Source organism: Megalops cyprinoides, chromosome 17 (assembly GCF_013368585.1).
Source record: "Megalops cyprinoides isolate fMegCyp1 chromosome 17, fMegCyp1.pri, whole genome shotgun sequence".
In the NCBI taxonomy this organism is placed as follows: Eukaryota; Metazoa; Chordata; class Actinopteri; order Elopiformes; family Megalopidae; genus Megalops; species Megalops cyprinoides.
In genome coordinates this window covers 16210052-16234138 of record NC_050599.1, presented here as the reverse complement: position 1 = coordinate 16234138, position 24087 = coordinate 16210052, and the positions used below count along the sequence as shown (strand labels likewise).

At 44.1% G+C, this 24087-nt stretch overlaps 1 protein-coding gene across 1 annotated transcript in view; it reads right to left on the bottom strand.

Annotated features, from left to right (window-relative positions):
- dcbld1 (discoidin, CUB and LCCL domain containing 1) overlaps positions 1 to 17296 on the bottom strand; it is a 28968-nt gene extending 11672 nt beyond the window's left edge. Inside the window, exons 1-6 of the mRNA XM_036549197.1 lie at positions 17059 to 17296; positions 12840 to 13058; positions 9583 to 9726; positions 8634 to 8685; positions 8063 to 8135; positions 3328 to 3461 (exon numbers count right to left, since the gene is read on the bottom strand). Coding sequence (XP_036405090.1) covers positions 3328 to 3461; positions 8063 to 8135; positions 8634 to 8685; positions 9583 to 9726; positions 12840 to 13058; positions 17059 to 17137 — 701 coding nt within the window. The 5' untranslated portion in view covers positions 17138 to 17296. The remainder of the gene's footprint in view (positions 1 to 3327; positions 3462 to 8062; positions 8136 to 8633; positions 8686 to 9582; positions 9727 to 12839; positions 13059 to 17058) is intronic.
- Positions 17297 to 24087: the final 6791 nt, after the last annotated feature.

Genomic DNA, 24087 nt, shown 5'->3' with positions numbered 1-24087 from the left:
GTTCTTTCAGTGAGTGAGAATGTTACTGAAGGTGGACTATCTGCTCCACAGCCGACTCAAACCTGTCTGAACAGTATTGTCCAACAGCATTGTCCTGCATTTCGTACATACCACTTGCTCATACATACCATTCCAATATTACAGTGAACACAAAGTTCTGACACAAATCAAAGTTTATCACTGTAACACGTGGCACTTATTTTGAGCAATACATGAAGCTAGTCTAGTCAAGCTAGCTAGCAAGTCTCTTATCTGTGAGAAATCTAAAACGTATCTCTGGCAGGAGGTATGACTAACAGCCAGCATTACAATCTGTTTATATACTTGTCACTAAGAGATCGATTCAACCTACCCGTGAAAATGCATTCAGATCGATAACAAACTGGATTACCTCTTTTCTTACTTCCCCTCCTCTCGTTATGAAAGGTGAAACTACAAACATTGTGAAATAATGACGTTAATATTTCACCAAGGCTAAATCGTTTTGCAACACCTTAACATATTCACCGACATATTATTTCAATACTGTCAAACAATACTGAGGCGGCAGTGTGGCATAGTGGTAAGGAGCAGGACTTGTAACCAAAAGGTTCGATTCCCCTCTGGGATACTGCTGCTGTACCCTTGGGCAAGGTACTTAACCCAGAATTAGTAAATGTCCAGCTGTATAAATGGATAGCATGTAAAAATTGTAACCTATGTAAGTCGTCCTGGATAAGAGCGTCTGCTAAATGGCAATAATGTAATGTAAAACAATCTGTCTGGCCAGACAGTTTAGCAGGAGTCCTCCAGGAAGACCCAGACGTACATCCGCTGAGAGCACACTAGCAACCCAAGACTTTGTCCCCAAGACCTACTGCTTGTTTACTCAGTGATGTACTGTGTATGATTGTGTATGATTTCCCCATTAATAATTAACGCTTATGCACCTGCATTTGCACTGTGGATGTATGCTAGCCGTGAGCTGTGGGACCGAATGGAAGAACAGTATTCGAAAGTCTGTTTGGAAGTCTGGCAGTTTCAGACTGCAACACCGAAGCATTGGAGCGTCTTTCAGACACGGGCACAGACAGGGCGTGTGATTGATTCGATCCCATCAAAATTCACAGTGCCGTGTCCTCCTCATGCTAGCGGCACAAATCCTTGTGCCACAGACTGCCAGCACCACAGTGTGTAGAGTGTTATAGTTTGCGATGATTCTGCATGATCGGCTGATGGATCACAGCCAGCTCACAATTATTTAGCGTCTTCAATATTTCTCAATTGCCGTGTGTGACAGAAAAACATGGATCGCAATCAGTCCCCTCCGGCGGTCTGGCTTTACGTCCCCTGGGTTTGCACGACAAATTTCCTTCTTTTCATCAACTGCAAAACATGTGGTGTTGAAGCGCTGGGGAAAAAAAAACATTTTTTTATATTCGTTCCCGGAGCGCATGAGAAAGCGTGGCGCATTTAGATAGAATCCGGGCCTTAGTTTCTTCCTGGAACCTCAAAAAAAAAAAACATTTGGAGAAATACCGCATGTCGTGCCAACATTACAAAATCCACCAGGGCAATGCTGAAAAAGCGCACATCTTTCCGGAAGCCATGGGGCCTTGAGAAATAGGAAGGGCGCGCAGACAGCCTTCGGCAGAGCACAGCATGTGGAGACAGAAGCTCTCCGCACCATCGGCTTACCGATCGTCTCCTGGCAGCGCCGCTAACAAAACGCTGGCATGCGAACTGGCAATCTCTGTGTGTTCAGTTTATAATTATACCCACTTAACAGCACAGGACAGAGGACACATTCCTAAAAACAAGGGACTGGACTTCATTCACCATGCAATGAAGCTGGACAATCAAGTAACAAATGACCGTCGGGTGTGTCTAAAGGGCAAATCAATAATGGCCCATCCTGAAAACCTGGACCATAAATTCCAAGTTTCATGCTGCCGTTTGTCATAATTACCAAACACGCTTTTTGCCCGTTACATTTTACACCTAGTTCTCATCTTGCAACACCGCATTCCTGCATTCTGGACTTTCGTGCACTTTATTCCATTACACGTCCCTTGATAATGTATGTATAATAATCAAACATTAGGTGTCGGTTGAATGAATGAGGACCATTACCCCCGGCGCTCCAAGCCAATTACTTCATACCCTCAGACAAGAATTACATCCTCTGAATATTACCACAATGCATCACTGAATTACGCGTACAAAAGGCATGGCTGTAGTTGATAATGAGTGACAGATGCTATTTTTCTCCCGCTCTACTCTCCCGGCCCCCGGCATAAATCTCTGTGATTGCCATTAGCCTGACAGAGCGGTTGAGACATTAGCCCGGGTTTGGCCGATTCATCACAGAAACGGCGGCGAGGGTATGGCGGCAGGTGATAAAGGGGGAAGGGGGGGGGGGGTGACCAGAGGGAAGCGGGCCAAGGTCAGAGGCAGCGGGCGGCCGTTTATTCCGAAGGCAGAGCGGTGTGACTGAGGATATGAAGTGTTCAATGAGGTGTGGCCCCTGCCCACGACTGAGAGACACATTCATTCACAGCGCAGGTTTCCATAACTCACTGCCCTGAGACCCTCTCTGTCCGCCCTCGCCGTGTCTTTGTTCCAAGATGTACAGCAGATACAAACAGGCAAACGACTCTGCTCTACAGAACCATTACCTCAAACACACACACACACACACACACACACCTACTCCTACACACTGAACACAAGTACACATTTGCTCAGTGGACATCCTTTATCAGGGATATTTTAAACACTTTTCGTAAAAAGTCAACAGTACTGCATTTGCTCAAATACATGTTTAGAACTGCAACAAATATTTAACCCTTTCGCACGCGACTTATTTTTACAATATGTAGCGTGCGTGTTACGTTACGTGGTTCGTTATGTTTTCATTAGCGTTATTCAGCTTCTCATAGTTTTCACCACTGAATTTGCTATACTTTGTAACGTTAAATCACTGTTTCTTCAAAGCTAACGTTAGCCAGTATTTTTCCAATCTAGTGTTGTAATCACACCGGTCTGACGGCAAGTGCGAAGGCGCTAATCACACCGATGTGACCGTACGCGTGAAAGGGTTGATCAAAGGTCTTAAGTGAAAATGGATTAAAGATAAGGGTAAGACAGACAGAAGCAGTGGCTTGAGTTGAGTTTTAAAATCTCTACAGACCAACACACGGCAGCTAGTTCACTATGGACACTGTGACGTAAGAACACAAAGAAGAACACGGATTGAGTAATGCTGTTCAGAGCCACAGCTGAATCACAGGCGGAGTGAATGGTCAGAGATGCCGGGACGTGCTGTGGGGCTGTGTGGGCACTCACGCTTTGGACTGGATCCCGTTGGCTCTGGTGCCAGAGTAGCGGCTGAGGCCTTTGTGCTCCTCCACGGATATCACCCCGCCCACCTCGTCCCGGATGGCCCCGGCGTGGACGGCCGCCTTGCACAGCACCGAGGTCTGAAAGGGAAGCGATGCCGTTACCACGTGCTAATGCAGGACATCTGAGTCGCTGCACGCAAATGCCTGCCGTGTGAGGGGACAGACGGACACAGAGCAGGTAGAGGTCCATGTGCTTTCACCACTTTTCCCGTCAAAAATATCTCTGACATGCAGAAAGCCTGTTCATACCAGAGACACAATTCCCAAAAACACACATAAAACAACAGACTCCCACTGTCAATACTAGCGCAAATTCAGCAGGACTGGTATGACATTAGATTATTGAAACAAAAAAAATAAAGGTGTTGATATTTAGGCATCATTCTCAACCAAGCGATAACAGCACATGGGAGCAAAATTTGGTTGAAAGCTGCTACAATGACCATCAGTATGCAGACAAAGGACAGGACACATTTCTGACACGATACTGTCTGGATCACCGCTGCTGTGGGTGGGTCTTGATATTCAGCGCCCAGGAATCATTTCAGAATGACAAACCAATTTACTCAATGATAGATGACACACATTTCCACTCCTAAAGCAGAGTGTATGTCTTTATCTGCAATATAGTCTCACACGTTTCAATCAGGATCAAGAGTCATGTCTGATCACCGTGCCTCCGGAGGCTCTAACCAAATGTAAACCATGTATTTTCACACACAGCTTAATTAAATAAAAACTTCAAAACGCACATTGTAATTTCATTCACGAGCGCCAATTACAGTAATTGCAGCCAGAAGGAATGCAAAATGCTCTCCTCAGTACATTACCTAGGAAGGCAGTACTTTGTTATAGCAAATGCCTTCAGAATAACAGCCTTCAAGAGACTGCTTTGAGCGGTGACGGGCATTAAGGGCTGAGACAGGTATGAGAGAGGTATTTTTTCTGTTATAAAGACTAGATCTACACACCAACTAAGCACTTAAAGGCATAAACACCATAGTCATTTCCTATGTAGGGAAGGGCAGAACGCACTGTAATAAACATAATTATCATTACAGCACTGTAAAATGAACAGAGCCTGTCCCCATAAACGACTTAAACTTCCACACTAAATCAGCCAGGGATTTGGAGAGCCGAGAGCAGCCAAGAGAGTGTTGGCAGCACAATAATAGCAGCTTAGATCTTTCACAAACACTTCATGTGTAACAAGCTCTTAAACACAGCGAAGAGGAACGCTGCATACTGCACAAAGAAGAAAGTCAAAAAGGAAAACTTCTGTAATCTAGGCGCTCTAGGAGTAAACGACCTGCTGTCATTCCAAATGAAACAAACGAAAATTTTACCCATTTCAACAATGAGTGCGAAACCAAACGTTTTCTAATGAAGGGGCGTGTGAGGGGGTGAACACACATTAGAGCCCCAGATGACCCAGGCTGGTCCACACAGCAGCTCAGGGCACATTAGCGGAGCGGTCGCTGGACCGGACGGACGGGCCAACAGTGGCCACTTTGTCCCTCTCTGGCAAAACAGCTGCTCTGAATTCAGATTTAACAGCCTCATTAACCCAACGGTTTATAGAACGTCAGACGGTCATAAATGAAGAGAATTCTTCTGTGCTGTCACATGCCGTGTCCTGATATGCTGTATGAGCCACGGTCCAGTTACGGTCAAGGATATGAACAGGGGTCTGGGGAGGGTTAATGCTGGGTTCGAAGGTTTTGCGGTCACTTCGGTCACAGCCCTCCTCTAGACTGGAGATTACCAGCCGTGCAAGTTAAGAGAACTAGCCCACAGACACTGGTGCTGCTTTCATCTCTAAGCATCATTACAGTGAAGCTTCAGTGTCCTTGCAATCTTAGGGTTAAAGAACTCCATCATGATGGACGGACACACGAACGTTGTATTCCATTATCAATACTGTCCGGTGGCTGGTCTTCACTGAGCTGATGGCCCATCTGATCCCTGATTATGCACAGTCCTGCCACTCCTAGAGAATGATCCAGAGACAAAAAATACCCCAGTTTTACGTCCCTATCCCAACCCACATTTCACCTGATCGGCCACATAACTCACTTCCACCTTCCTCTCTCTGCCTGTCTCCCAAAGTGAAGTACAGTGTGCACGGGTCGATGAAGCCGTTATTATGGACCTACATAAATTTACTGTGGAAGAGCTCTCTGACATGTGACCGCTGCAGGGTGGAAAAACCCCACACAGCTCTCCACTCCATCCCCACACTGGAGATCTGGGACTGAAGATGGAGTGACTCCTAACTGGTTCATGCCTGACTTACTGTAGGGACATTGATTCCGTTGAAATTGTCAAGTTAATCAAAACAACTGAAGTACAGAATTATTAGGTTCAAGAGCTAAAGGCATGACACTGTTGCCTTAATATATGAAGTCAACCGATTTAAATTTAAAGATTAATAAACTAATGCCATAAACAACTAAATAAACATTTACTTGACTGACACTCACTCTGGTCCAAATGCTACTGAAAGGATGTGAAGTGGTTCCATGGGATGCTCTGAAGCATTACTGCCTAAAAATAAAATAATACAAATGAAGGCAAACCAAAGCTTTATGAAAGCTAAGGCAAACTAATGTTTAACAAAGAGCCAGCGGCAAGCGTCACAAAGCCTGAGGCCGGCGGCAGAGCCGAGAAGGGGATACACCTCCCTGCTCCTGCTGCCGTTGGACATTGTTGTGTGATCTCCTGCCGTGCCTCCTAAGCTTCCAGTAGTCACACGCACTGACCAATCAATAGACGCGTTCACACCACCCTGGGAGATCCCCTCTTTTCACAGCTCGGGAAAGCCTCTCCCAGACACGGCCCCCCCCCCCCCCAGGCAGGCCTTTAGCTCCCGGTACACTGTGCAGCTGGGAGATCCTCCGCAAAGTCTCCACCCAGATCGAGCGGACGCTCCGCTGAAAGCTCCAGGCGGTGGGGTGTGCGTGGAAAGGGCCTCACTTAGTTTTCAGAAAAGCATCTGCATCTCTTCAACAGTTATACAAGTGGAAGAAAACCACCACCGACTCAAATGCCATTTCCCAAACATATATTCTTTTTGTGGCCAAATCTTGGATTTGGACTGCGAGCTTTCTTGTATAACAAGGCAAGTTTGACAATTACCATCATAAAACAGCAGCAACAGGACTGGCAGGAATATAAAGGCAGATGTACTCATTAAAATGTTTTGATCAAATATATTGTTACAAACAGCCGTGGTACTGAAACTACAGCGGATAATGCAAAAACTACAGTCTGTATAACAATTAATGGTTATGCAGTCTAATTAAAAGCATTGGAGCTCCTGAGTAGCTCAGGGTTTAAGGCACTTGCTTTGAGCACAAGATGAGCTCTACAGCCTGGCTTCAATGTTAGCCATGTCATCAGCTGACAAAGACCAGGAGCCTACAGCACAGGAACAAAGTGGCTTCATTCTGCTGGGTGATAGGTGGGTATGACAGTTGTTAAGCCAGCCAGGGGCTGCTTGTCTTGCACTCTCAGCCACCCTGTGACTAATCAGATGCCTGCATGTTGCTGCAACTGCCACTCAGCCCACTGCTATGCACTGGTAGACTAGCAGTGTAGAACATAGTTGGGGCTGATGTGTGAGTGTATTGTAGGACTGTATTCACTATGCCCCACTCTCCTGCATGAGTACAATGAGTGATTTGGTAAAAGGTTAGCAGGACAGACACGCAACATGTGACAGAACAGCAACAGACTGCACACACAGTGTGACAAAAGCCATTAAACTCACTGCTGCCCCGGGCTGTTTGGACAGCTTGTGATGTAACCCAAACAAGTTCACTGTGTGTGCAGCAACAGGCAACAACGAACCCACAACTAGATGCAACTCGCCCTCCTTTCCCGGGACAGAGCGCACCGACAGGGACTGAGGACAACTCCTCTCCTCTGATAAAAATCACAGAGCATCAAAACAGGTCCGCACCAACCAAGGCAACAGCTTGCAGGGACAGTGACCTTTGACCCCTGCGCTTCCCAGCAAACAAGAGCCCATTCACTAGCCGAGCACCTGTGGGGAGAGTTTCCATTCTGACTGACGCCAGAGCGCAGCACCTGTGGAGAGAGGTTCCACTCTGACTGACGCCGCAGCAGTTGTTTGTCCTGACGGCAGACGGCAGTGGCTGGCGGTAAACAAACGACCATGCAGCTGAGGGGGACTGGAACCCGTCACGGCAGCACTTGGCAGCGCTGTCAGCTTCTAAACAATTTAGCACCCGCGTTTGCAGTAAGAGGGCTCAGCCGGGAAAGATGCTCGGTCTCACCACAGCACAGCCGTCAGCGGCGGTTCCTCACAGCACTGCTCATTAGTGCCTCCTAATGACTCAAAAGACACATACAAATTGCTAAGATGTCGTAAGTGAGGGATTCACCAATCCTTCAATCAGCGTCAGCTCTCCTATAGTGCACTATAGTGTAACAGCCGATGGCCGTTATTGAGCGATTCAGCCTCACTAGTGCTTCCTGTGAGTGTCAGAGCTGTCGGGGTGAGATGAACTGAAGGTTCGGTTGGTAATTCCGAAGTTGAGCGAAAGAAAGGAGAACAAACACCAAAGTACACAGGCTGTTTGTTTCTTTTTAATCTGGCCTGCAGTGATCACCGATGTGTCTCTCACAGCAGCATAAAGAGGTCTCATACTCACATGTCTGTACCCCTGTGTGACGTCCCCGGATACTTCACCGGCCACCGCTCTGCACCCCGCCGGACAGTACTTCCTGTGAAACAGGAAAACAGCATGGCCTTATTGAATGAGCACACTCCCAATGTCCACCCTGCCGAACAACTGCACCACATCCACCCACCTGTACCAGATTTGCAGGGCCAACAGGAAAAAATATTATATAAGCCATCACTGCTCAGTAATGCGGACAACGTGACTAAACTACACAGAGTTAAATTCTAATTATTATTTACACTGAAGATGGCACCACAGAAAAAAAAAAAACGGATATCATTTATTTAACTGCTAGTTTATTTGGCTCTCAGGACCTGCAATCATGCATGAATACGATCACGTCTGATGCCTTGTGTGAAGCCACAGAGACAGTATTATGAAATTTACTGCTGCCTCTGGCCTAATACAAATTATGCTTGGAGAGCGAGACATCACGTCAGGAATGTCTTCATCGAAGGCAAAAGGCGCGTGCATTAACGCGCTGAGCAAACACGCAGACACACGTGCGCACATGCACACAGGCATGCGACGCTCTCACCTGTACTTTGCAGCTGAGAAATGGCTGCCCCTGTCCAAGCATGTGAGCAGATCTGGGGAGAGACAATGCAGAGGGGAAAAAATGGGACGAAAATAGGATCACGCGACGGAGCAGACACAGGAAACCAGCCCCAACGCAACAACAGAATCCCAGCAAAACAGGACAATGACCCCCGCTTCCTTTACCGTGCCTGCCTAAAGGGAGGCGCACACCACACACACACACACACACACACACACACACACACACACACACACATGCAACTGCACACACACACGCACGCACACACACCCACGCGCACACACATGCACACACGCATACACGTACACACATGCAGCCACACACACACGCACAGCCACGCACACACACGCACAGCCACGCACACACACAAACATGCAGCCACGCGCGCACACACACACACACACACACACACACACACACGCACATACACCCCCAACACAAGCGCACAAAACCACATGTGCGCATGTTTGAAACATTAACCGCCACACTGGCAAAATGACTGAGGCCTGATACAGTTTTACAGTGGATGTTACTACAGTCGTATGCAAACACAACAACTGAGCCAGGTGCACAAACTGCAAAGCTGTTGCTATTTTACGTGAGCTAAGGCGTGAGGTCATTAATTACTGAAGGAGATCAACAGCAGTGTTTGACTCTGCGGTATGCTACGCTGGCATGCTACGTTTCAACATGCTGACTGTCAGTGGATGTGTATGCTCCATAGGAGTTCACCCTGAGGAAAGAAAGACAGGCCAGTACCAACAAGCCAGATAACTGGTTCTCCCAGACACATACAGATACATTCTCACATACACGTATACATGTACATACATATATAAAATGAGTTTAACAACATTGAAAAAACATAGTTACTGAACAAAACAGGGCAACGTTACTGGAATCGGACAGGTGACAGAACGCAGCTGACCTTTGTGCTCCCTGGCGGCGTAGGACAGCAGAAAACCCCGCCCGGATACGTGCAGTCCGCTGCGAAACTGCACGGTCACCTCGCTGGACTCGGTGTGCACCTCTCTGGGAAGGTTCTTCATGTTTCCACAGAAGGGCCCGTACACTGAAAACAAAACGCCATGACTCATTCAGAAGAATGCGCGCCATCTGAGAAATGCGGCAAACAGTTCCTGTGACCACCTTTTACATTCCGGCAGAAACACACGCACACCTTCACGTTCAAACCTTGAGGCATCTGCTGGGACCCCCTGGCACACAGGTGATTTGTGCACATTTCATTCCTTACATTACATTATTGGCATATAGCACACGTTCTTATCCAGAGCGACTTACAATTACAGTTCTAAGCACAGTTACAGTTTTTTTTTTACAATGTTATCCATTTATAATTGATATTTACTGGGGCAACTGTGGATTAAGTACCTTGCCCAAGGGTACAGCAGCAGTGCTAGTGGGGAATCGAACCTGCAACTTTTTGGTTACGAATCCTGCTCCTTAGCCACTATGCTACACTGCCACCCATTCCTGTTTCAATACTGCTCTTGAAACTAATGAATATTTCAATACAAAACCATCCACCATGCAGGCTAATTAATGACACTATCAGCATTGCCCCTGACATCAGTCATTGATGGAGTCATTTATTTGACATGCTCCAACGCAGACTTCCTGAAATCTTTTTGAAACCAATTTCCGAGTTGATGATGTCGAGGCTGACTCATTGATAAGTTAATGCCTCATTGATGCACAACTCATTGACGAGTTACCTTATTGGTCCACAGAGTACCTCCAAGTGACCCTGTCTATGACCTTCTAGGGTCAGCTCCACAGACCTGTCATCTGAGACCCCCTTCCTCCCGTCTCTTTCAAACAAAAAAGAGAGAATACGCTTCCTCTTCTGTCAGGGACAGGAATCCGTCTATAAATAACTCATACAGCGGACAATAGGAAGCCGAGACACCCGTATCTGTCCTGGGGCACTTTCAAAGGTGTGTCCTGGCCCCTCGCGGTGCGCCTGTCTCAACAGCGTCTCTTTCACCTGACGCACCTGACACACAATACCCCAGTCATCTCCGCAACTGCTAGAGGCCTTCCTGTGGGAGCCACCGAACCCACCCGCTCAGCTCGCTAACACATCACCTGCACTGCCTGCGCTCTGACAAGCCTAAACTACTCATGTTCAATACGGAAAACCTGCACAGTGCTAAACACAATACCCATTTGGAGAAGAAACCCTACATGGCAGAAAACACAGTCACCATCAATGCCAATAGTTATCTGAATAAAAATAGAATCAAATTAGCAGTGTAGCACAGTGGTAAGGTGCAGGGTTCATAACTGAAAGGTTGCTGGTTCAATTCCTATTAGAGAAAATTAAAGTAAAGTTAAGTATGGGTTAATACATTTCTATACAAAGGAATAACACGACACATGGTATTTGAAGCTCAAGGCAGATTCTTCATGGTTTATACATATGGTCTGTAGCCCAATTTGGTCTCAGTAATATAGCCCTAAATACCTTCTTTTCCTTACTCACTCACTAACTTACAGATCGTAAAAACTTCAAGGATGTTCACCACAGCTGTTTTACATGTGACTGAAAACAGTTTCTCCCTCGCTAACAATGTGGGTAGCCTGGGACACGAACATGGCAGGCCCCCGCCAGCTCAACCCTCGGGACTCTGTCTGTGGAAATCCGGCTCTCTCCGGAGCCCCTGTCGCCCTTACTCAAAGCCGTGCGTCACAGCTGAGAGATCTGACTCCCCGGTGAGACGCGGGATGACACATGCCGGCTGTCAGGAGCTGCTCCGCTCTCACGTCCGGACAAACAGACGATCCCATGCGATGTAGGCCTAACAGGATGATTAACTCCGGGGTACAGCAGGGCCTCCTCATGCTCCTCACCCTCTTCCTGACAGATTCCATACAGTGGCAGCGTGCTACTGCTTGAGCTCTTCAGAAACACCTTCCCAGAGCATGTTATTAACTGGCGTTTTTCCCCATACACTTAGTGGTGCATAAAACTACAGAGTTTAGAAATGATTTTAATAGATGTACATTCCAACAGACAGACAAAGGGGCACTTCCTCTATACATGTTTCCTTCGAGTCTAACCATGGGATCCTACTGTCAATACTGGCTTTAATCCAAGTGTTTTCTAATTAATTAGCTTTGAGTTAACTGAGCTAGCTGAACACTGAGATAGATTTGACAAGTATCTGACAAAGAGGAATGTGTTGTTGGAAATTTGTTGGCAACAATATAGACATAAAAGTACAAATTTAGCAATTTGTGCCCCTTAACCATGTTTCAGAATAAACCTTTTTATCTACTTAATTATACAGTGCATTTTTGGTCTCCGTGAATCAATTGAATCCATTGAAGCAGATAACTGACAAGATTGCAAATGCATCTGAGCGTTCAATCAGCATTCAAAAAGTAGCTAAACCAGGCCTAATTCATTATCCGTTCAGATGTTATATAAAACAGCCTCAACAGTGGTCTCCAGAATAAGTATAGGCCAATGTTCTAAGCACTCAATACAATTACTTCCACACCACCAGCGGGGAAAAAGACACAAAAATAGACTCCCAGAGTACAGACGTGTGGGTCTCTCATTCAGTGAATTAGCCTTGGGAGCCCAAACCAAGGCTGAAACTCCAAGCAAACGGTTTACCCAGAGCAGTGTGACACAGGGAGAATGACAAAACCAAACAGCCGAAACGTTGGAAAGCCTGTCCCCTCTGTACACATATGACCAAATACGTGAACTCCCCACTGGGAAGTCCACAGCCTATCGCCCAGCCTTAAAAATGATTAGTTTCACTCATGTATTCTATGGTTGCTTCAGTCTGGTCTGCTGGAGTGACTCTGTACTGTCCGGAAACTCTTATCAGTTCCGCTAAGCCACATAAAGCATGGACTCAGACACTAAGCCTCAGAAGGAACCCAGTTCCGCTAACTGGTCAGACTCCTCCAAAGGAAAGCTGATCCACGTCTGCTTTCTCTATGTGGTTTCTACTCAGAAAAAAACAGGTTTTGAAGAGAAACAAAACAATCGCCTTGCTGACCCTGTAGCAGTGAATAAAGAAGTACACCTGGATCAAGAATTGAGGAAGTACATACACATGCATTTCACAAAAGACCACATTATTTATGCTGGACAGTGCACCCTCTGCATACACAGAACTGAGAGCTGCAACCACAATGACCCACCATGCTCGTTTCCAAAGGTCCCTTTCAGGATTCTAACATAGTCGGACTCGCACTTCTGCGCCTCGATGTCCAGGTCGCCGAACTTGAGGACAATGCTGCTGCCTTCTGCCACCCGGAGCTTCACCTGGCACCAGGTGTTGTTGGGATAGGTGGCTGGGTAGTTCTTGGAGGTCAGAACACCACTCTCTGGGCCCAGGACCGAATGCCCACAGCCATCACCTGGTCAAAAGCAGAAAAATGTAGTTTAAGAAAACCTGAATAATTGCTCAACACTTTAAAGGACCAGCAAACAGATTGACAACGGAAATATATATCCACTAAAGACTGGCTGGACACTGCATGCAGTGTTCAGTTAATGAGGGACACTACATTTACAGTGCGACAGGTCACAGTGTAGACTATGTCGGAGCGCAGTTTAGGTCATTTTTTTAGCATTGCCATGTCTTCACTGTTATACGGCAAAGCCTTTCTTACTCTCATGTGTTCTGGCATATTTAGCACTTACAATAAAGCATTATTGTAATTGAATTGACCCTAATACCAATGCTCACAGGGATACTTACCAAATTATCTTAACTAAATGAAGTTGAACCCCAGTGTTTTGGTGAAAAAAAGTTATTTGTCAAGTCAATTACCAATTAAGCCAAGTAACAAAGCTGAACAAAACGCAAAGAGGTAGGCTCACAAAAGCCAAAGTGCCTGAGCAAGGAATCTCTGCAGATAATTGCAGATGCTAGCAATGTAACTAGTTTCAACATGTCAGGAGGGAGCACAATACGTATATTACACTGTGGCAGACAAACACGCGGCCCTAAACTACCAGGAGTAGGGCTAATTATATAACAGCGAGTTAGGATGGGGCCTTGGAGCACACACAGCTCTGCCAGTCAGAACACTGTTGCTCCACAGAATGACTCGTGCCTCTGAGAATGGTCTGTGAAGAAACACCCCCATCCCTCCTGTTGCTGGAGAGTAGAGGAAAGGCCGTGTCTGAGATGGGCAGCACAGTGAAGCTCCCGGGGGAGCCAGCTAGGCCCCAACTTGAGGCAGCGGCCTGTTTGGGTTTAATCTATGCCTCGCAGGGTGTGGCTCAGACACCTGCGACCACGCCAGAGCACTTCGCGGGGGCCGCCCCCACAGCTGCGTCGCGTTAAACGGGCGTCGGGAAACCTAACGCCTAACGTGTCAACGGCTTTCTGTTCACAAAAGGCGGACAAGTCAATGGCCGGCTTTGTAACGCTGCGGCCCGCCGCTCTCTTTAGGGGGCTGCTGCGCAAAACAAAATAAATTTTGGCGCACTTCTCGGGGAGCAGGCTACAAAAATACAAAAAGGCGGTTTGCCCCGACTCAGCGCCACTCTGCGTTACGTCAGCTGCGCGCGTTAGCCGTCAGACAGTGCGGCCATTGTGGTCCGGGTTGGGCAGGGTCCAAATGAGGCTGTGTGGACGGCTGAGAGGGACTGAAATATATAAACAGGATGTCCCTACCTGAGGGCAGGTGCCAGACCTGTGACATCACACTACCACCAGAGCTCTCGAAGAAACGCTTCTACAGAGCACTTCTGACCACTGCTGTGCAAACAGTTCTGCAACATAGCAACAGAATGTAGGACTGCATGATGACACTCAGTGAACCTGGACCATGAAACACCAGTTATTTTAGTAAGAGTGTTCCTTTAAATACAGCTAACAGGAAAGGTTTCCTAAACTACACAAACCCCAAAAGCATGGAAAGTGTTAAGCTGGATGTACCAAGCATTTACCAAATACCCTTGTAAGGGCCATTTGCCAGCTATGGGGTCAGTATGTTCAACAAAACATTTTTCATGGGTTTAGCTTTTTGAGCTTTAAATCAACTGATGAAGGCCAATCAGATTTGTGTTGTGTAATAATGGTAAGATCAAGTATGAAAATTTTTCAGAGAGCAACTACAGATGGATTCAAATACTGAAACCAGGACTCACTTTTCAGACACAGTCCATTTGCAATGCTAATCTGTGCCTCACAAAAGAAAAAAAGTTTACATGAGACTGAAAGTCCTACAAAAAAACAAAACCAACTGGTTCTACAACATACCCTGACACTCCAATACGGGCCTTCCTGTGACAGGGAAATAAAAATCTTTTAAGGTGGCATTATTTGACCAAAGCCGTATCTTGTTATTCAGTAGCCATATGTGTAATCAGTTAGAGCTTTGTCATAGTGTCACTGGAGGTACAATTGGCCACTGCATCAAACTGACACTTGCGTGAATGGAACATGCAGAGTATGCTTCAACCTGAATGAAAAACGTCCCCGGTCTACAGCAGCCCTTTTCAGGCACACCTGCCTGTTTCCTACCCCTGAGGAGCATTAAAAACTGCCCTCAGGGACTCAGCGCACAGGTGCGCATGCACAGGCTTTGTGACAGGAGCTGAACATGTCCACGGTGCTACAAATACCCAAACAGCTCCAACGCTTACAGGTGCCAAAATCTCCACCCATGTGCGCTGCTAGCTTAACGGGCAAAGGTTCCTAATTCAACAGTGCAAGCACGTATCCCAACGCAGGGGGGAACAGGCCAGCTCTGGCCGCCCTGCTTAGCCCGCTGGGCACTGTCGTGTGTGGCGAGTGTTCAGGCATGTGTGTGGGGCTGCTGTGAGCACTCAGCCATCAAACTCCATAATGTCTGAGCAACACTGAGGCAGTAACAACACAGAGACAGTGATGTCACAGAGACACTGGGACAGTTAAGCCACAGAGACAGTAGGGCAGTCATGGCACACAAACATTAACAGCATAAAGACACTGGGACACTTGGGCACAGAGACACTAAATCAGTAATGGCAAAGAGACTGACTGACACTGGGACCGTAATGGCACAGAGACATTGGGACAGTGACAGCACAGAGACTGCACACAACGGCATGGCTACTCCATTGTCATTCCCCATGCAGCTTGACTGATGTGTGGCATGGTGAACCTCTGGATAAATGCCACCAATACCACTCTCAGTGTGTTCTGTGAAGTCCAAGGGCATGTCCAGACAAGGAGAAACATCTCAGAGCTTTATCAGAGCTAGTGGTTTTGATTTTTTTTTCTTTTCAAAATAGTCAATAGTGACTATTTTGACAAGAATTTCATGTTGGATCAATTGCTTTCCCTTTGAAAATGCTATTTTGAGGATTTTTTTTCCAGAAAAAAGTAATGAGCGCACATCAGCTTATTTGGGATTCAGCAACATTGTCAGCTGTCCCCCCTATAGCCACACCTGGCACGTCCACTGCAACACAGACCCTAGTTCAGATAACTTTAGGCTATGCAGATAAATGCAACATAAAGAGGTGCAAGAACATAACTTCACATTGTAGATCATAAACGTTGATGACAACATGATGGTTATGTTTCAGTGCTGCGCAAGGTATTGGTTAACATGTTTACACTTCATATTTGTGGATTTATATTCATATTTATAGATTCAACCTGCAGAGCTTAAAGCTTCATCACGGTTCACTGTTGAAAGTGAGTAGGATCCAAGAAACTAAACTTCACTAAACCCTCTTCAATACCCATTTCAGCATGGAAACTATCACATCGCTGAGTGGATAGTTACCGAGCTACTCCAATTGTTTTAGCCTTTGACCTCTTGTACTTAGGCTCTCTACACTCTGCAATCCTAAAATATTTCTCTCAATAGCTAATGCGTATTTTTGTTACACCATACCACCTTGGTTAAAACTGTAATTAACGAAAGAACAAAAAAGCCACTAAGCTGCAACTTATTAACTTTATTTCCCACTTCAAAAGAGCGCTTTCAGAAAAAGTTATTTAAGTATTCAGCATTGGTTAACACAAGTTAGGCACACATAGATACAAAAATTTAACAGTACCACTACAACTACTTTTTAGCAGGGACACGTGATGTTTCATCTTATCACCGTTTTAGCGAGCACGTTAGCCAAATGTTCGGCAACACTTCGCGGCTCGTCAGAAGAGTCGGTGTAGCCACTATGTATTAACCCTTTAGCCTACTGTGACAAACGTGTCAAGAAAGCAATCTGTCGTATAAAATGAAAAAAAAACTGAAACCCGCGAATAGAAAATTCCCATTTTCCTCTGACACGATGTCAACATTCCCTGTTTTCTTTAAGACTGCTAAAAACACTCATAAAGGTTACTGATGAAGTGCACTATTGCTTTAACGACAAAACACGTACGCTAGTAGCTAGCTGGCTACTTACCCAGTTTCTCACCGAACAGAAGCGGGGAAAGTGCGGAGCAAATAAAAAATAATCCACAAAGTTTTTCGTTTCCAAACATCTTGGCTGCCGTCCTCTGTAAATCCGCGACGCGGTGTTGAGAACATTTGCAAACCTTCAGTAAAACATTTCTTTCGGCGTGTAATCTTTCCCCCTCGCCGTGTTTCAGAACTCGACGCTCTGCACTGAAAGTCCAGCTCCGCCGCACACGGCTCCTTGAATGAACTCTTCCGGATTTCTCCCACAGGCGGCGCCCAGCGGTCACTAAACCCGTCAGACTACCTTAGTGTCCACAGAGGAACGGAGTATCCAGGAAAATAGAGTAGAGCAAATTACAGATGTTCACATGTCCTTTTCCCGATTTACAGCGTTTTCGCTGTTGTCTTTCGAATTCCGAAAACGTCCGAAATATGTCACCTAATACTATCTTGAAATTGTCGAGGTGATCACTGATCAGATAATTTCACCTGCCAAGCGACATTTAGCCTATAGATGTATTGTGTAGAGATGTGAACTTTATAGACGTGTGCTGTTTTTGCACCAATATATGTGAGCCATTTGCTTGAATAAATAAGACTATCCTATAGCCTACTTTAAATAGTGGTGGGTCTGTTATAGTTGACGGTGTCACCTGGTGGACTTACCAGGTCGCCCAGCCTTTGATAAATGCAATCAGAAAACAATATGACTGTATTGCCATAACTTTAGTCCAGCCACAATGTCCGACTATCATTCAACATCGTAGCCTATTAACGTTCAAGATAATAAAAGGGCTGTCTGGCTACGTTTAAATTTTCCTTTTACTTTTACAATGGTGAAATACACTGTTTTACTGGTGAAATATAGCCTATGTGGCAAACAATTAACAGTAGGTATTTTGGAAGCATTGCATTGAACATGCATTGTATTTATGTAGCTAGTGTAGCCTAATTCCTAACAAATTTGGGTTAGGAAATTTGTTAAATCCAATACGTTTGATTTTTTAAACTGCCATAGGGATTATGATCATTTTCAGATAAATATATAAAAAAATATATAACAGACATATGGACAAAGATTTTTATAGCCCGCATACTTCCTTAGCCTACTACAACGACATATTATTTACAACTAACACGTTTAGTTAAAACTAAAAAGGCAATACATAAATAAACCTTCACGAATTGTAATAAGAGAGATACTGGTTCCACGTTGTTACGGTACTGAGACGCTGCAGGCAAAGGTTGCCAAATGGTGCTTATCTGGAATCTGTTTTTCTGTTAATCTTACAATAGTTAAGGTTAGATTTGTGTTTTAGAAATCTGATCTTCGATGGGCTTCGGGCAACTGGTGCTTTTGAAATGGTCGAATGGTCATGTCCAGGAAGACACTGCGCTTGGAAGCACATGTGCTGTCACGATCTCTTGTCTGGACTTTGGCGCGCTGTCGTCGTGCCGGATTTACGCCAGAAGGCATTGTTGGAAAGAACGTTTTACAACTTCCCGTTCAGGACTTCAGCTCACATCAGTGACACCTCAACATCCTCAGAGATTATGATTCAAAATCCATTGTCATAGTCCCATTTTCTAATGTACATAAATGACCCTTTCTCTGACAAAGATTACATTGATTGGTCTGCTTATTCCTGTAGTCTTATTGATTTAAATTTAAATAAATTTAAATGTCTCCACGTAAGATACAAGTATGCAGAACAGTAAACGTCCCTTTTCAAAAATAATTGGGATAACCATCTGCCCCCAACTTTGCCAACAGGGCCATATTTCTGAGTTTCTGTATGGTTTTCGTCATACATTTTTTAGACATGAGTGACGTTTGTAGCTACGTTGCTACGTACCTAAACATCAAGTCAACGTCTCCGCATCAAGGCATCATGCAACGCTGTTGCTAAGTTACTGAGAACCTGTCCGACCGGAGGCAGAGATGGCTTTTTCAGGGCAATCGGGATGTTTGTGAAATTTTCCAGATCAAATTAGCGATGATTCCTTGATTTATCAAATTCTGCGATAGACCCCAGATTCAGTTAAATCATCCGCGGAATTCACTTGGTGCGGTATAATCTATAGCTTTATTGGGGTTCCTACACTGGCAAAACAGTTGTGGTCGATATAGCATAGCCTATATGCCATCTTGAAGTAAGGAATAATAGATTCAACTATTTCTGAAAAAAAGCGATCAAAAAGTTATGTGAAAGGTAATACACCAATGAATTCATAAGAGAGCTAGCAAAGATTTCTTAAGGAAATAATAGTCATTTGGGTTGCCTGTCACTGGCTCTTTTTAAAGATCCACTCGGTGTTGCATGACGGCATACATTGCATATATTTATTGTATGCTTTTATGTCAAGGAAGATTATCATAGTGTTTTTAAACGAGTGTACTCTTCTGTCTTTTCCTTGAGTAATAATTATTTTTGAAAATTTTCCTCAATGAACAACAAGTGTGTTCTCTCTCTCTCTCTCTCTCTCTCTCTCTCTCTCTCTGTGTGTGTGTGTGTGTGTGTGTGTGCTTTGTCTGAAAAACACACTCTGCACAACTTTTTATGATAATACAATTGCAAACATGAACAACAGCAAATACATCTTGTTTGACTGAATGACTGCTTTCTTGAGTGTATATCACAATACTGGATCATGCAACTGATCTGGTCCTCATTCAGCAAATGATGTCAGTCATTCCAGCCACATGGGGGTTAGACTTGCATTTCTAAGCCCAACTTCCAAACCCATCCTCTGCTGAGGGGACCCAGAAAGAGGTGACTGAAAAACACACACAAATTTGGAAGACTCACATGGAGTGGCGGAACCAGACAAGGTGGAATACCCAAACAGTTTGGAAGACTCATATGGTGTGGAAGACCCCCAGACCTGCAGACCCAGAATGGATCAAAGATTTGCTTTGAATGAGGGTGCAGTGTGCTACTGAGAGTAACTACTGAAAGACCCAATGATCTCTGTCTTCCTGCCCTGAAACATCTTTGATCTAACATACCTTTGGGCTATGTATTTATGATACAGCAGAGCATCAGGACCAAGTGAAAAAAAAAACTGACTTCAAAAGTGCAAAAATTCAAAATTAAAGTCTAAACTCTTGACATGATAGTACGTTTTATAGATGACACTGTTGAGATTTCAGTGTCAATCATTTTCTCTTGAAGTAAATATTTTCAAAATTTAAAGTCAAAACTTTTGAGATGAAAGCAAACATATTTTAGATTAATGTTGAATCTTTTGAGATTTTGGAATGAAACCTTTTTACTTTTAAAGTCAACACTGTCAAGATCAAAGTTAAACATTTTGAGATTAAAGTAAAAAATTGTCCATAATAAAGTTGAACATTTTGACGTATGATTATTTAACAAAGAAAATCCTTCCTGTGGTGAGCCTGTTTAATTGTTATGATTTTTCAGAGATGAGTAACAGTTGGTTTGAGACACTGAGAATGCAGTCCTTTTTTGAGTTCTCATGGTTGAATGTTGTGTAATTATGGTTGAAATTAATTAATGTTTCAGCAATGGACAGAAATCCCAAACATAACTGATGCAGGAATCATAGCCTTTAGTTTTGCTACTTCAAAGCATTCAAAAATTATGCTATTGAATTGACATGAAAAAAACTGATAACTTCAACACAGATTCAATGGCATTATTGTTTGCACCTACGTGTGCATTAAAAAGAAATTCACCAAAACAGTATACTATTGTGCAACAATCATTCAGTCATCATTGCCCTATTAATTGGCCTGCAGATATTTTCTGGTACAATATCACCATCTACTGGAGGAAGAGTTAATTACACAAAGGTACCCGTGAACGGAATGTCAACTGAAGCACCTGTGTCCTTTTCTTTTATCATTCTCTTATTTGTTGTGTCTGTTGCCAGCACAAAAGGACCGAAGAAAAACAATAACTCAGTCTCATTTATTGCATCCTGAGCCGGGGGGCATTTTCATCTTTGTTTTTTGTTGTTGTTGTTTGCCATGGACACTGGGACACTGGACCTTTTGCTCCGAGCCACATTATAAGATCATACTCTGCTTTCTGCTTTGCATGCTGGGTACTCTGGGAGGTTTCACAAGGGGACTGTTTAGCAGGGGATTGTCATGTGTGAGCTGACAGAATAGCCAACAGGATACCCTGACAAGAAGGATGTAACCATGTAACAACTGTCAATAATTTAGGATTAGGGTGTTTGCTAAACAAAGAAGTAACATTACCATTTATCTCAATTGTTTACACATCTGGTACTATGGACACAATAATGAAACCTCAGAATTCATTTAACAACATGTTTTCTCTGCGAGCATAAGAGATTTTATTATGAAAATTGTAGTGAGTGTAGACATGTGTGTGATGTGTTTTGCAAAAGCATGAACCTGAATTTCCAAGTTGAGAGAATATAAACACAATGCGTACGGAGCTTTGCATTCATGAGCTTCAACTGTTGATCACTGTGTCCCTAGTATTAGTTCCACTGTGTAACAATCAAGAAAAACTGTAAGAATTATCATCCTCCACTCAGAGCTTCAGGGTATTTATGTCCAAAAACCAGATGCACTGTGAGTCTCAGCTGGTTCAGGTGGATTTCCAGAAAGTAGTGATTGCCAGTGTCATGTATATAGTCATTGTTACATATAGTATAGCCTACTTCATAGCGGTGACAGCAATGTAACAGGTGGCCACTGGGGCGCTTAGAATGTGATATATGGAATCATCAAACATGTCAGTCAGGGTCAGGAGAGACCTGTGAGCTTTGGTATTTCACTTCCAAGCGTTCATTTGCTTGGTTTGCGATTCATCCTAAAGAAAGGGCTAAGGCTATGTACACACCAGCAGAGGGCACTGTTGATCGCACAATAGCGTGCTCACCTTAATTCTCCTATCGTATAGAGAAAAGCTCTGCTGTTGCTGCACCTCTCTGAACAGACAAGAACTGGTTTTATATAAGGTTATTGCTGACAAAAGAAAACATGTCGCTAGATCCATGCTTTGTCCAAGCCGGTTACTATCTGTGTGTCTGGCTGGAAGTGTTGAAGGTAATAAACACTACAAGCAACATACAGTACCTGTCAGATAGCAACATGCCCTCTTGACCCTAGTTCCATACCTGAGCAAACCCACAATACGCACAGAAAGAAATAACATTTTGTGTTCATTGGCCCAGGGCTGATTCAGGTGGCTGTGAAGAGGTGTGTTGTGGATGGGTTTCATTTAACATTACTACTGGCTTGACGTTCAATTTACTCTCATTGCCCATTTAACAAATATAACAGAGTTGGAAAGCTATGCTTGCTTGTAGTTTGCAGTGAAGCCTGTTTTTTTTTTTGGCGTGAGGAAACGCGCTAAGCATCAACTTTCTGTTGACTAGGACAACTCCAAGTACACCATGCGTGTTTTAAACAGGGGAAAGGCAATGGGTAACGTGAGAATGTCAGTTATAGACTACTCCGCATTCAATTCAAAAGCCATCATGGAGTGATGTGACACAGAGATTTCCACAAATCTAAGCATTTCGGTTGCCCACCACTGCTTCAATAGCACAACTGACAACATCAAACTTTAACACAAATAAAGTTTAATTAAATTATCCTCTTGACCTCTTTTTAACTACTGGTGATTGTTCAGCTCATTTGAGTTTTCTGTGTCGCATTGTTGAAAAAAAATCACTATTATTGATGTGTTTCTCTGAAAATGGGCCATGGATATTACAATGCAGTAGTTCGGAGTGGCACATACTGCACGCATAGACCATTATGAAATACAGTAAGGTAGCAGTAAAGCAGAAATAATGCATAGCCTCCTTAGAAAAACTGAATTGTAAAAGCATTTCACTAATCGCACCTTCTCGTATTCTTCCATTGTAGTGTACTATTCGAATCTACTGCATTGTAAAAATCTTAATACACGGAACTACATAAGCCGTCTGTTTGCCACGGGCTCTTGTTCAGTACAGAACACATCTGTATATATAACCAAGTAAATACTTTTGAAAGTTCAAGGTTACCTACCGCATGTCCGTTTCATAATGGCAGAAACAGCTGCATTTTCCCTGGTGGCTGTAGAAAACGCTGCCATTCATGGTCTGCGCTTAATCATTATCCCATTCTCAGACCCTTTAAAACTGCATCTTGAACAATAAAAAGCTTTTTTGTTCCCAATGTCTTGTTTTTACTCCCTATTAAGTGCTACAGCTTTTAATAAAGGTATGTTAATCACTCGATTTATGATATAAAAACGTGCCGTTTTGTGAATGAAAAACGAACTGCTTCGTCCACGACAATAATTTGTTATGATGATGAATACTGTTGACATTCTTACTGTTATACTCGTAAACGATTTTTGTCGCGATTTTTTTTTTTTACTAGAAGTTATGTTTCACTCTAATGATTAATCACTCGCCGATTTGGTACAAAATGGAACCCTACATTTCCAAAGGTGCTGATGTTGATCTTAAAGAATCAGTTAGTTGATGCAATATGAATGTGAATATTTTGGCATTATTGTGATTTTAATTCAGGGGTTGTGAAGAAGAGTGGTACACCTGTGTTGCTTTTTTTTTTTTTTTAGATAGGCACTTTGTTGCTTTACACATACTTAAGATACCATTCATGAGCCCATTTCTTTCTCCAGACAAAGGAAGAAGTGGAAACCGTACCCACTCTGTCACTGTGGCACTGACAGGCAGTCATCCCAGAACACAATAGGTACCTGTATGATACCAACAGCCGTTCAACACACTTGCTGAAGCTGGGTGGCTTCAGGTGTGTCATCCTGTCCCCCTGTATGTGTGTGTACGTGTGTGTGTGTGTGTGTGTGTGTGTGTGTGTGTGTTGGTGGGGAGGAAGCCTAACACCCGCAGTCAGAGTTCTTGACAGTCACTGCCCATAAACTAAATGGTTGTTGTGTCTTTTGTTTTGAAGAGACATGAAGGAAAACCTCTCTATTACATTACATTACATCCATTTAGCAGATCCTCTCGTCCAGAGCAACTTCTAGTACAAAAGAACAGATCCCCA